The 15,064-nt window shown below is 37.9% G+C and overlaps 1 protein-coding gene across 2 annotated transcripts in view; it reads right to left on the reverse strand.

The window, feature by feature from the left end:
- KCTD3 (potassium channel tetramerization domain containing 3) overlaps positions 1-15,064 on the reverse strand; it is a 59,811-nt gene that overhangs the window by 8,440 nt on the left and 36,307 nt on the right. For both annotated transcript variants that reach the window (XM_039223520.1, XM_039223519.1), the window contains 4 exons: positions 8,720-8,807; positions 8,481-8,597; positions 5,553-5,723; positions 1,959-2,114 (listed from right to left, as the gene is read on the reverse strand). In XM_039223520.1, coding sequence (XP_039079451.1) covers positions 1,959-2,114; positions 5,553-5,723; positions 8,481-8,597; positions 8,720-8,807 — 532 coding nt within the window. The remainder of the gene's footprint in view (positions 1-1,958; positions 2,115-5,552; positions 5,724-8,480; positions 8,598-8,719; positions 8,808-15,064) is intronic.

Below are 15,064 nucleotides of genomic sequence, written 5' to 3' on the forward strand. Positions count from 1 at the left end.
CTCTCCAAATTGGCTCCTTTCCTTCAGAACACAAATATCCTCAGGTGTCTCCTATCTTCAATGGGGAAGAAGAAAGTAGGGAGGCAAAAAGATGGACTTTGAACTTCTAACCAGCTCCACTACTCCTTTCTTTCATGGCTGCCTCCAGTATTTATTACTCATCTGCCGCTGCAATCGGGATTCCACCCATATACACATGCCTACAGACGCCGGGCTTTCTATTCTGTTCCACTAACCTGAATGTCCACCTCTTAAGAAATGTTTTTAAATGAGAACTATAAAGGAAAAAAAAAAATCTCCCTGCCCTCTTTCAAAGAGTTCACAAGGCTGCTGTAGTTTACAGGCCTGTTTCCAAACATCTTTTCGTTCCCGTTACCCACGTTCCGCCTGGCCTGACGCCCGCGTCTCCACTCAGTCCCATGTGCTCCTACTCTCACCCACGTACCACCAATCCAGGACCTTCCGGACGTTTTCCAAACTTGCCAGGTAAGACTTTAGAGCCTTACCCACCCTTAGTGTCTCAGTTCAAACACTGAGACCTCTACTAAGTGTTCTCGGTTTCCATCAGTGTTAAGTGGGGGATAATATCTACCTCAAACGCCTGTCCAGAAAATGAAATGAGCCTGGTGTCCCCCAACACCCAGCATGGGGAGCAGCACTATCGGCCCCCCTTGGTGCTTCTGCCCCAGGCAACTGTTTGCTTTTTGTTTCTACTGGTCACCACACTGTGACTGGAGGTTCACTGCATTTTTGTTTTTAAGATTTCTAATGCTTAGGGCAAAGGTACTCAATAAAATTCTGTGGATGCTACACCTCAAACCTGTACAATGTTACTGTCAATTGTATCTCAATAAAACAGGCAAGAAATTTGTTGATGAGATAAAACTAAACTTCCAAGGCCTAGATCACAGAGATAACTGGGTCACAGAGCAACTGTTAAAATCAACAAGGCTGAGCATTTCTTTTTCTAAAAATACTAAGACTGTCATAGTATAATTCTCTTAAGTAGCTTGTATTTTTTTAACAGTAACTATTTTTGAACTCTTTACTGTAGGAGCATATTCTGAATGAACATACATTTAAATGTTTCACATAAAAGAATTCTAATAAAACAACTCTAATGTACTCCTATCAGTGCTATAATTTCTGCTTATAAAAAAAAATGTTCAAAAAGGCACGAGTTAACAAATAGGTCCTATAGACCTATTACATACAATGAAGACACAACGTACAGACTCTTCCAAGAAGACAAAGATCTGTCTCTGTGAAGACTGCAAATGTTTGTATGTGTGAGAATCCATATACACATGTGTCGTATGGTGTATAGAGGGACAAGTCAAATCAACTTTATGTACTTTTTTGCTGAAGTCAGACCATATCAATGATGATATGCTTATTATTTCCTGATGGCCACTGCAATGCAATCAAAACAGTTAGCACATTACACTACCAGCCCTGCTCTAGCTTGAACTTTTATTTTCAGGGGCACCTGGGTGACTCAGTCGGTTGACCTATATAATGATCTCGTGATTCTTGAGTTTGAGCCTCATGTAAGGCTCTGTGCTGACCCCTCAAAGTCGGGAGCCTTCAGATTCTGTGTCTCCCTCTCTCTCTCTAAAAATAAATACTAAAAAAATTATTTTCAGGTTACTAGCAATGAAAGAAACTAACCTTCAAGTTTCAAATGTGCACAGCTATCATGGCTTTTAATCATCAACAAAAGATTTGGAAATAGTATTTAAAAAAGGAAATGATAAATAGATGAAAAATTTGCTCAACTTTTTAAACAAAAAAATGCTATAATTTGTGAATGTATAGAACTAAGTAAGAAAACACACTAAATTTCTGTTTTAAAAAAGTAAAGTGAAAAACTATTTGAAACTCATTTTTAGGTTTCTATTTACAGTCCGCGTACTGCCCACCAAGTATCTGAAAACGCCCCGAAGTGTCCAGCCCACCTATGTCATTTCCAGAGGAATAGCTTCCATGGCTTTCTGTCTCCTCCAGAGACAATATCTTGAATGATGCTAAAGGAGTGGAACCTGGCTGGGTAGAGATCATTCCTCTGAATCGTGTTACTGTCCACGTCCTGACGTGATTGTTATCCGCACACACTAGGAAAGAGAACATAAAGAAGTTGTTCAATAGATATGTAAGCACCAACGGTACCACTTTCATAAACTCATTTTAACTTTTTAAACCATGATCTATATTGAATAGATCAGAGCACATTTTGAGCGACAAATGACATCTTTTATCCTAAAATTATACTTCTTTCTTTTCTGTTGGCCATGCAAACATAAGGTATGCAAGTAAATCTATGGGTCCTTAGAAGAGTAGCACATAAAGTATAACTGGAGAAAAGGTTTTAAAAAAAAAAAAAAAAAAATAGCAATATAAAAGATGCTATTATTCTGTTCTGTGGCTAAACTGCAGAGTAAACGAGTTACCCAGCTTGTTTTTTTCAACCACAGAAACTGCTTCTGTTTGTGTTACCTAAACATTAAACAACCTACAACCTAGATCAGGAGTTATTGAAAATTTATGGACACAAATTACATTTGTCAAAAAGCTTATATCACCTACTCATAGTTATATTAAGGAAAATTAAGATAAAGTTAAGAACTATTTTATATAAGCGGTCTGCACTTAAGAAACATACTCCAATTAGTTTTTTTTAATGTAAATAATATTAAGTGGATAAATATTAAGATACATCTCCTACCAACTACCCTACCTCTGCTGTTTCTTGATCTGAGGAACTGGAACTACTCCTTGAGAAAATACAAACCATCAACTGATACTGTTAATGCACACACACACAAAATGTACTTTTGTGGCATGCCACTTTCTTATATATACATCTTTCTCACTGGGTAAAATGCCACAGTTGCATATTTTAAATAAAACTTTAGAAATTTAATTTTGACAAATAGCAGTAAAAATTCCAAGTATACAGGTGTTACTTATATAACAAAATTCTCCTGTCTCAGGATGTCAGTTTCTGGTGAGAAGGGAGACACTTAGTTCTAGGCTGCTTTATCAGCTTAATGGAAAATAATTTCCTATTTCACTAATAAGGTTACTAGGATTTGGAAAAATACCTTAAAAAAAAAAAAAAGAAAACATCTTAAGCACTTTTAACTGATTCAATAGGCAATTATGGTTACTTTGTTAACAATAACCATTACAGGTTTATTTCAGACAGGAAAACTGACTATCGGGAAAAGACTATGAGTACATTCATGTTGATACCACCAGGTGGCAGAATGATGTAACTGAGCACACAGAAAATACTCCACATTTTTAGCTCAACTGGACATTTTTCTTGACAAATTTATTTAAATTTAAACCTACATGAAATATTTGATGTTAAAATGCAGATTTTACAATGTAGTTCTCTGGCGTCGCATCCCGCAATAACATCATCACCATCAAAATGATAGCAATTACTGCTGAGTCTAAGTGTGGTCATCACAATAACCTGGCAAAACCATCTCATTTTCTCACAGGATCAAATTACCTCATTTTACATAACATTTATTCAGCATCTTTCATGTGTCAAGAAGTATGCTCAGGGCAAGCTTCTGCTACTGTAAAACTTATATTCTACAAGAGAGAGACAGATGATAACCAAGCTATTCGAATAAAAAGAACAAGTGTAAAAGTTCTGCAGCATTTCTAAGAAATCGGAAAACCAAAGGGTTAGGGCATTGTGAGCAGTAAGAAAAGTGACGTGAAGGGTAGGGAGGAAAAGAAGCTGAAAAGAACACAGGACTCATAACAGGAAGAACACTATGAGTTTACTAATACTAGGAAGCCACTGGGAATCAGACATGGTTCACATTTTTAGAAGATCTTTCTGGATGCTATGTGCCATAAAAAATATGTACCATAGAAAGGCAAGACAGACGGGTGCCTGGGTGGCTTAGTTGGCTGAGCATCTGACTCTTGATTTCGGCTAAGGTCATGATCTCACGGTAAGTGGGATTGAGCCCCACATGGGGCTCTGCGGTGACAGCACGGAGCTGTCTCACTCTTCCTTCCTCTTTGCCCCTCTCTCACGTTCGTACACACATGCTCTCTCTCTCTCAAAATAGATAAACATTAAAAAAAAAAAAAAAAAAAAAGTTGAGCCAGAAACAGCCAAAAACTGAGCTCAGTGATCTAGTGGAGAAATAAACTTAGCTACCAAGTTGGCAGCAATGGACGCCAAATGATCAGATTTGTGACATATGTTGAAGCCAAGCTAAAAGGACTTACTGATAGATTACAGGTCTGTGTGGGTGAAAGGAAAGAATCAAAGGTGACTTGTGGGTTTTCAGCTTGATGAGCAGATGGTGATACTGTGTACAAAGATGGCTTCTGAGAGAAAAAACAAAAGTACCATTCATCCAGGTTAATTCTGACATGTCAATGACATGTATGACCAGAGACAGGCACCGGATATACAAGTTTGGAGCTCTGCAAATGGTCAAAGTGAAAAAGTCTGGGACTCACTGGCATATAGATGAGAACACTCACTTCCTCAGGAAAACTACAGGCAAGGAAGAATGGAGAATCTAGGAAAGAGCTCTGAGGCAATCCACCACTTAGTCACTGGACAAAAGAAGACGAACAAGCAAAAGCATGAGAAAAACTCTTCTCTTCAGTGAGGCAGGCAAGTTGCTTTATGAAAGTCTAAAGAGGAGACTGATTATTTCAGGGAGGTACAATTATACTCAAAATAACTAGACTTTATACTCCAACAATTAAAGCACACTCATCCACCCACGCACCCACTCACCCGCCCACCCGTCCATCCATTCATGGACAAGGTACTTCAGCTCCATTTAGAGTTTACTCAGAATGGAGATCAGGGGAAGATGCATCACCTTTAATATTACGTAGTCTTCGTATAAACAAACTTGATAGATGAAAATGATGCTTATAAAAAGTTTAAGTTAGGCAGGAACTGATCTACAAAAGATTTAATGTAAAAGCAATCTCTACAGACACATATGACTCAAAATTAAATTAAAATGAAGCCTTTTAGAAACCATCATACAAAATGAACCTTGTCAATGGAATTTTCCTCTGTGATCATTATACTTTGTCACATTCCCTAAGCTTACAAATCCGTATCATTTTTAATACAGTATCTAATTAGTATCTATATTAAAAAAACTTTATGACTAAGAAACAACAAACTCACAGAAATATAATTCTCTTCAAATAATCTCTTTGTACATTCTACTAGTTTTTAATATTTTTAGAAAATGATCAAACAAATACACACATAAATCTACAACTTTAGTTTTAAATCTTAAGAAAATATAACCAAATTTATATAAAATTCATACTTGGAAAACTTCTCTAATCCATCTCAACAGGATTATGATCAATATTTTAAAGTAAACATGCCATGAGAACAAAATATTAGAATAGAGAATAAATAAAAGATACGGTTAACTCTTTCCTAAGTTTACAGATATATACATTCTTTCCATTTGTAAGAGTCTGGAAAATTACCCACAAGGCAAGGTGGTACATGAGCACACTCCTCACTTTACCTGATACAAGATGCTTCTCCGACAGCATGATTTTTGTAACAGGACTTCGGTGAACCGTGAAAGTCTGAAACAGCTGTGGGCCCGACCCTACCGTCTCTGGATGCTGAACAATGACTCGCACAGCTCCGGAGCTCGTACCATAGGCGATCTCAATCCAGTTACCAGACACACCTGCACGAGGTCCAAGTGGAAAGGCGGCATATCAGATGAGGACAGAAAGAAAACTGCCCAGTGATAAAAGAGGCAGTGTTTTTCTGAGTCCCCACATCCAGCTCAGCCCAGAAGCCCTAAGACCTCCCTGCCTAACTTCAAATCATGATTTCCTTTACACGTCATTTCCTAACCGTCACTCCCAGATAGATGTGTTCACTTGTCCCCCGGGCTGTATTTTATGCTCTATCGCAGCAACTGTAACATGCTAACTCCTCTATTTCCAAGTCTATCTATCTCTATTTGTTACTGGCAGAGACTGAATCACAATCATCCTTACAGAGTGCCTGAGACACAGTAGGTCCCTAATAAATGTTTAAAGAATTAGTAAATCTGACATGCTAAGAATACCACTGATACAACACAGTATTCTTAAAGCAATATTCCATATTATTTCTAGTCTAGACGACCATGTGTTTTACTTCTATTTTTTAAAATTTTTTTAAAATTTATTTTGTGAGAGAGAGAAAGGGAGAGCATGAGCAAGGGAGGGGCAGAGAGAGAGGGAGACACAGAATCTGAAGCAGGCTGTCAGCACAGAGCCCAAAGTGGGGCTAAACTCAGACCACAAGATCATACCTGAGCTGAAGTCAGACACTTAACTGACTGAGCCATCTAGGCATCCCTACTTTTACTTTTGCTAGATTATTGAATTTTCCTTGAATAATCACGCAGACACTGTTTAACAGATTCAAAATATTTAGCTCTAAAACAAATACACCCATAACACTGCTTACATCATACTTACTATGGTGTCTCTTCTAATCATGTACAGCTCATCATGTCAAGTTCACCTGTGGCTTTTCAAACAAACAAACAAACAAACAAACAAAAAACAAGTGCCCAGGGGTGCCTGGGTGGCTCAGTCGGTTAAACATCTGACTCTTGATTTTGGCTCAGGTCATGATCTCATGATTCCTGAGTTTGAGCCCTACAGTGGGCTCTGTACTGACAGCACAGAGCCTGATTGGAATTCTCTCTCCTCCTCTCTCTCTCTCTCTCTCTCTCTCTGCCCCTCCCCTATGTTCTCTGTCTCTCTGAAAATAAATAAGCATTAAAAAAAAAAACAAAAAAACTAAAAGTGCCCAAACTCTACTACCTATTTAAAGACAGAATGGAGTTCAGTGGCCTCTATACTTAAAAACGTTCACAAATAGAGAACCTCTTAGCTTTAATAGTTATTCTTCCTGACTCACCAAAACTATCTGAATCAAAAAAGAAAAAAACCAAAGGAAACACTTCTCATAACCTAAAAAGTGACTTCATTCTCCCCCTGACACTGCAAAAGAAGTTTTCTCCTCCCTTTTTAATTAGATTTTTAAAATGTACATCTCATTCTAGAGCAGAGGTGAGCAAACTTTCTGTAAAAGTAGAAATACTTGGCTGGCAAGTATTTTAAACTCTGCATGCTGTACAGTCTGTCATCAGCACTCAACTCTGTTGACTGTTGCCCAAAGGCAGCCAATGGCCATATGTAAGACTATCAATAAAAAGGACAGTTTGCTGACCCATTTTAGCATAATAGTTGAAGTCCTACTACAATTTAAATCAAAATCATCTGCATAAATTAGAATATTTCACATTAAAGATGATGATTTCTTTCAATGAATTCAATAAAATTATGATTTTATACAAGCAACACATTCAACTCTATTAACATTACTGGACACACGTTAATATTTTCTGGAATTCTTTTCATTATAGATAAATTTTCAATTTCCAATTATGTTTATCTTTCAATCTATAATATAAAAATAGAAAAATTCTTAATTAAAAAAAATTTTAATGTTTTATTTATTTCTCAGAGAGAGGGGGAGATACAGAATCTGAAACAGGCTCCAGGCTCTGAGCTGGCAGTCAGCACAGAGCCCGACGCGGGGCTCGAACCCACGAACTGTGAGATCATGACCTAAGCCGAAGTTGGATGCTTAACTGACTGAGCCACCCAGGTGCCCCTAAAAATTCTTAATTTAAAGATTTGTTAATTTCACTACGATAGTCTTTAAAAGCCAATGAAAGCTACAGATACTAAACATAAAATAAAATGTCTTTTCCCATAACGTAAATTAAAGATTTCCCAGGGAAACAAGGCAATATCCAAAAGAGATTAACAGTCTAAGAACCCTCTTGTTTTCAGTTGAAAAAAAATGAAAGCTTCTAATTTCAAAACAAAATCAGCTAAGGGTAAACAGGAAGGTAAATGTGCAAATCATGTTTTTAATAATCTGATGGGGCGCCTGGGTGGCTTAGTCGGTTAAGCGTCCGACTTTCGCTTAGGTCATGATCTCGCGGTTCGTGGGTTCGAGCCCCGCGTCGGGCTCTGTGCTGACTGCCGGCTCAGAGCCTGGAGCCTGTTTCAGAGTCTGTGACTCCCTCTCTCTCTGACCCTCCCCTGCTCACGCTGTCTCTCTCTCTCCTAGAAATAAAACATTAAAAAAATATATATATATAAATAATAATCTGAGTCAATACTGTGATGATATGACTTAAACATAATTCAGAAGAAGAAAAGTTCTATTCCCACCTCACCTTATGCTTGTTTAATGGTCACGTCTAACCTCAACATCTAACAAACATGACCTGCAGACTAGTAGAGATGATACTCTTAGAACTGCAGCTCTTAGAAAGGACTGGATTGGTTTTAGCATAATAAACCAATAAATAAACATAATTCTCAGAAACTGTCAAGAACTTTTCAGAACGTTGCCATGTACTAACTTGTTTTGGGTGTGAGGTAAACGCTCAGTGCAGTAATGGCATCATTTGAAGGGTCGTGATAAAGCTCGGTTACAAGAAGATCATTATCTTTCATTCGCAAAGGAAACTTCTGCATATCTAAAAAACAAAAATTTTAAATAATATTAAAATAGTGCATCTACTTAAAACTAAAGGAGGCAATACTTTATTTTTAAAAACTCAGATAAAATAGGACCAGGGTTAAATGCCCATAAGCTTACCGATGTAATATATTGATCCATTGTTACATCCCAAAAGAAGGAATGAGCCAGCAGTGTCATAACTAGTTATAGGAACAACATCTTGAACCTGATGTAGGAAGATTATAACCAGATGTTAGATATTAATTATAATTTGTATTTACTGCTCAATTTCCTTAAAGTTTAGATGCTTTTCACAACAACAACAAAACTCACTAGGGGCTCCTGGCTGGCTAAATCCATAGTGCATGCGACTCTTAATGTAGGTGTTGTGGGTTCAAGCCCCACAGTGGGTGTAGAGATTACTTAATGAAATTAAAACAAACAAACCACTAATATCTAATTTAAATAGGGATTAGAAAATTACTTTCTTTAGTTCCCACAGGGAACTGTGAAGAACTGTCAATATAGTTCCTTTTAAAGCTTTAAAAAAAAAATTATTTGCAACAGCAGCACTTTCCTATCAGAATTCCAATGGATTATTTCTTTTCTTTGCACAGGCTGTGAGCTCAGAGCATGCATTAAAGCTGAAGGCATAATCTGACAAGATTCCTTCCTCCTTCTCTCTTCTATAGAAGAGATTAAATGGCCTACCCAAATTCATATAGTAAGGGACAGAACTAGAAAACAGACTGATTGCCAAATAGCACTTGCTCCCTCGATAATTTATCACCATGTCTTTGACAAGGTGGTATTCTCTATCTTCATTCTGTTGTAGACCTCTGTTTCCTAGGAAATGGCAAGACAAAAAAGTTCCTTTAACCTTTTGTGTTTTCAAGTACTAGAATATAAAAATCAGCTTCCCAAGCAAATCAGTCTAGTTAAAAATTAGTAACTGTCTGTATTTGCACTACAAGAAAAGGGCATAATTTTACCAGAAAACAAAGCAACAAACAAAAAATATTTTTAGAGCAGTGGCAATAAGTAAGATCAAAATGAATCTTCCCTATGCGTAGCCAGGTGAGAAATGCACGTGAAACTTTTTACAGATGACATCTAAATGAGCTATTTCTCATGTATCAGTTATTACCCGAGAGAATGAGTAACTGGACTGGATAAGGGATGTGAGACATCACTTGCTCTGTAAGAGCTTGCAAACATGAGGGCAGGAAAGGAAAACAAGATAATCACAGTGTGAGAGGCACTAAAATAGAGTGTGCAACACCAGAGAGCAGGGAAGACTCTCATCTCAATCCCAGTGTGGGGAAAAGGGCAAAGATCAAGGAAAAGTTAGAGAAAAGAAGTGAAGCATGAAAATCAAACAAATCAAGTATGAGTTAGGCAGAGGAAGGGCCATATCTAACCAAACAGTAAGTATATAAGTACATAATTTGGATCCCTTCTAAATAAAAGGAACAAATTTAACCAAAAGCTGAAAATTGGACGTAATGACTCCTCTAAAGCTGCCTGCACCTGACGCTAATTCCTGTATGAACCTTCTGGTGTTGTGTCCTACAGGGAAATATCTCAAAGATTCAATTACCATCTCCCAGCCCCCACCTCTGCACTAAACTCAGGTCAGGGTTTCTGTTTCATCAGAGCCAACAAGTTATATAGCAGGTAAATACTGAGAGCTTTTCAGTGATAAGAATAAAGGCATCTGGAGAATGGAAGGAAGGCTGCCTTAACACCAATGACCAGTTTTCTCATACCAAGTTCGTTTTTTTAGTTCCAATACTCCAGGAAGAACTTCAACCCCTACCCCAAAATCTTCGGAGTAGGGGGATGGGGACAGATAAGGGCATGAGATTCTTCACCTTTTAGATCCCCTTATCAGTGAAAGAGTGGCTTCCCAAGTCACATCCAAGGCAAACATTTCTACCATTGGTTCTCTGGGAAGGAGGGCTCTAAGATTAGAACGTTCTACAACCTCTTTTTCTGCAACCCTTGATCCAAATCCTGCTTTTCCTTCATGTCTGCCCCTCAGTACAAGAGGAACAGAGAAAGCATAGGAGGAGTAAGGTTACAGAGGAGTTAGGACTGAGTTCTTCTCTCTGAGAATAAGCAAGAGTCAGTCATTCTGTGGAATGAAGAACCATTCCACATCAAGAACCTGAGAAACCATACTGATTAATGTATTTGGTTCAGTCATGATGGTCACAAATCTACAATGGAAGTGGATTTTCTCTCCTAATGTAGCACACGATTATCATTATTTCTATGTACAAAATTAAATGATATACAACTTGAAAATAATGTCTTAAAAAAATATCAATCTATGTTCTCAAGTACTACAAGGGCCCTAGAATCTTTCAACCACAATCTCTACCTAGATAATCATTTTTAGTAGTATTTTTTACCCTCATCCATTACTTATTTAGATTTACCAGCCTATCAGTTTCTTTGCTGATGTGTATTTCATTCCAGTGTTTCCCCTTCAAAGTATGAATATCCTGATTATCAAAGGGTGTTTCCTTAATGCCTCTTTCTTTGAGGCACTAAACAAAATTTTCTTTTTTTTTACCCAAATCAGATACAATGCTTTTATAAAATTTTCCTTAAATTTTTATTGAGGCTGTCATAATAAGAGTGGCTACACGAACAAAAATTTCACAACAGCTTTTAGTACAAACACACACACACACACACACACACACAGTCTTAATCATCTGATTCAAATACTTCAAATCAACTTTGAATATACAACAGTGGTCCTGCATACTTTGTGTGTTATTCGCGGGCAGAACTTGCTAAAAGGCAAATGAGAACCTACTCCACCAGCGCCATAGCACTCGGGTCAGCCTGGGGTCCGAACTATCTGGGGGAGGTCTGCATTGCAGATGCTGAGACTTCATTACATGCTATCTCTACACTACAGGGAAATTCATGTTTGGTTTATAAGGCTTGTCTGCTGAATGCTCAACTTTCCCAGGGTTTTCCTGAAATGTAGAAACAAACCTCCTTTGTCAGATACGGTTTTCAATTCACGCATGTACCAAGCAAGAATCAGGTTTTACATGGGACTAAAAGCTTAAGAGAAAAAAAAAAAAAAAAAGGTAATAAAGAAGCATGTTCCTTTAAGAACCCAAATTTATGGCATAGCTAGTATAGGTTCCTCCACCCACTAAAAGCTCAGATTTGACATAATTCGTCAAATCACCTATGTGAAAGCAGACCTTCCGTGCGTGATTAAAATTCACATTCCTCTTTACAGAAAAATCACCAGCTGAAGAATCTCTGATGGACTTTCTTCGACCTACGCTTCAGAGGCACTGAGACCAGCCCTTTCCTGCACTCCCTCGCCCATCACTTTTACGGTGACAACGGTCACAATACCCTTTGCTGGGCCTATATGGAAGGCCTACTCTAGCTAATATTTTTTTTCCCCACAAACAGGATTTCCATCCCTCATCTAACATAAAACCTAATTTTCTCTGATTCTAACCCTTTTCATTGGAAGTCATTCATTCTCCGACCATCGCACCCGTGTCTCAGGGGCCATAAGATCTTAAGAATGCTGCTCCACAAGCTGAACTCATCATGACATTCAACCATTTCTGCCCAGACTGGAACTTCCAGATCAACCCAATCCCTCTAATGGGGATCTGGGCTCCTGGGTCACAGGTTACTTCTATCGTATTCTCTACTACTATCCTAGCATCTGAACTGATAATCCTTACAGTTCTGAGCCCTATTTCCAATACTTTCATCTTCAAGTCAGTTCAACATAATGATCACGGAGAACTGTCCCAACTCCAAAATCTTAAATTAAATCTTTGACCTCAACTTCCTGTCTTCCCAACAACTCTCACTCCTGGTAAGTCATCGATCTGCTTTAACATCCCTCTAGTCCACTGACATTCCTGCCTCCTTCTCTGTCTTCCTGGCACTTCCTTACTTCTTGATCTCATGATTTCAACTACATTGTCATCTTTATGTTTTCTCATCCCTTGATGTGTCATATCCACTTTATTACCTCTCCGATCCTGGACGAGACCAATACTGTTTTCTTTTCTCTTGCTCCTATTTATTCCCAGTACTGAGCACTAATGCAGAAACTCACATAGTTCTATCACCCAGGTCCACTACAAACGTACAATTTATAATCTCTGCAGTCCTTGATACATACTACCAGTGCCTTTCTCTTCCAATGAATTTATGTTCTTTAATATTCCATCCTTACTCTTCCATCAGGGAAGGAAGGATCTCTAGTCTCTGTTGGGTGAAACTCTCTAAGCTGTTTTACATGTCTTGTACTCTTGACTTCGATGGACCAAAAACCATCTCCGTTCTGTCACCCTTCGTGTGCTTTCTTGGACAACTTCCCTCCCTGACTAGAAGCATGCTCAAGCTTCTCTCATCCTAGAGAGAAAAATAAAACACTGAACATCTTTTCTACCACCTAGCTTTGATTCTCACGCTACCACTTTGTTTCCCTGCTTTCCTTCACCATCAAACTTCTTGAACTTAGCTAACTCTGAATGTGCTGTGTCTAATCCCTGATCCTTTGATTCTTCAGTTCCCAAAATCTGGCTTTCCCCAAATAAAACCTAATTAACATATATCTGCAAATCATATCCTAGGCTAATGTTATTCTCAATCGTGTATGTTCCTTTGGCTCTTGGTTTCCTTATCTTGTCCGCTTAAATGTTAATGCTTCCAACACTTCTAACGTTTTTTTTCCTATGTACATCCTCTCAACAGAAAACCTTATCAGTTCTTATTTTTCATTTACCACAGAAGCGTTGTGGTTTCTAAAATACTTCTTTCTAGCCCTTTCTTTCTTCCTGAATTCCAAAGGGGTACTCCCAAATGTGTACTGAACACCTGCCTTTTGATGCCTATAGGAATCTCAGTAAACATATGTAATCAATCTAATTATTCCTCACACTGTTTTGCACCATACTTGCTTACCTTCCTATGTTCCCTGTCAACTTATTACTATCCACCTGACTGTCAAAACTAGGAATCCAAAACTAGAAACACATCTCCCTCTCTTTCAATTTTCCACACCTAACCCAGATACCAATCCTCTACTTTTAGAAAGGCTTATGAAATGCTTTTCCAATAGGCCCATCTTTGCCATCTGTATCAACACTGCCTTTAGTCAAATCTCTCTGCTTTTTTGCTAGATTACTCCCCTGATCTCCAGCCTGGCTTTCATAGCAATTAATACTGTTACCTTCCTAAAACAGGGATCTAACCATGTTACTCTCTGCTTAAGTCCTTTAGGACTTAAGACTGTTCTCTCCTTCAGAACCAGGCATTAACTCTTTTATAGTTACCCTTTTGTTCCTCTTAAGAACTTGAGATCATTTAGCTTACCATCTTCTCTGTACAGGCTACACATGTTCACAAACATCTGAGCTTTACTCAGGAAATGAAGTTAGCCTGGACTACTGTTCCCAAAGAGTGGAAGTTAAAACATTTCAAAATGAAATGTCAGACCACAGTTTAAATAACTCATTTTCCAAGATAACCTAACATTTTTCAAAGCATAATCAAATCTGTATCTAGAAGTAAATTTGCCACTATAAATAAAATCAGTATTTTATGTAATCAAAAATAGAAACCAAAAAATGGGTAAAGGATATGAATAGGCAGTTCTCCAAAGAAGACATACAGATGGACAACAGGTGCATGAAAACATGCTCAATATCACTCATCATCAGGGAGATGCAAATCAAAACCACAATGAGTTATCACCTCACACCTGTTAGGAGAGCTATTATAAAAAAAAAAAAAAAAAAAAAAAAACAAGAAATAACAAGCATTGGCAAGGATGTGGAGAAAAGGGATCTCTTGTGCACTGCTGATGAGAAGGCAAATTGTTACAGCCACTATGGAAAACAATATGGAGGTTTCTCAAAAAATTAAAAACAGAACTACCATACGATCCAGCAATTCCACTTCAGGGTATCAGAAGTAAACAAAATTTCTAACTCAACAGGCACCACCATATTCCCTACAGCATTATTTAAAAAAAGGCAAGATAAGGAAATAGTCTAAGTGTCCTTCCATGGTTGAAGAGACAAAGAACATGTTATATATATACATATATATATGTATACACACACACACACACACACACACATATATATTGGAATATTACTCAACCACAAAAAAAAAAAAAACCAAAAAACCTTGTCATTTACAGTAATATAGATGGACCTTGAGGGCATTATGTTAAATGAAAAAAATCAGATGAAGACAGACAGATTCCTATGATTTCACTCATGTGAAACCTAAAATCAAATAAGCAAACAAAACAAAACAAAAACCAATCAGCACACACAACAATGGTACTTGTCAGAGGCAGGGGGTGAAGGGTGGGCCAAGTGGGTGAAGGGAGTCAAAACATAAAAGATAAGGGGCGCCTGGGTGGCTCAGTTGGTTAAGCCTCCAACTCTTGATTTCCACTCAGAT

Source organism: Hyaena hyaena, unplaced genomic scaffold, assembly GCF_003009895.1.
Source record: "Hyaena hyaena isolate Hyena2069 unplaced genomic scaffold, ASM300989v1 scaffold_1361, whole genome shotgun sequence".
In the NCBI taxonomy this organism is placed as follows: Eukaryota; Metazoa; Chordata; class Mammalia; order Carnivora; family Hyaenidae; genus Hyaena; species Hyaena hyaena.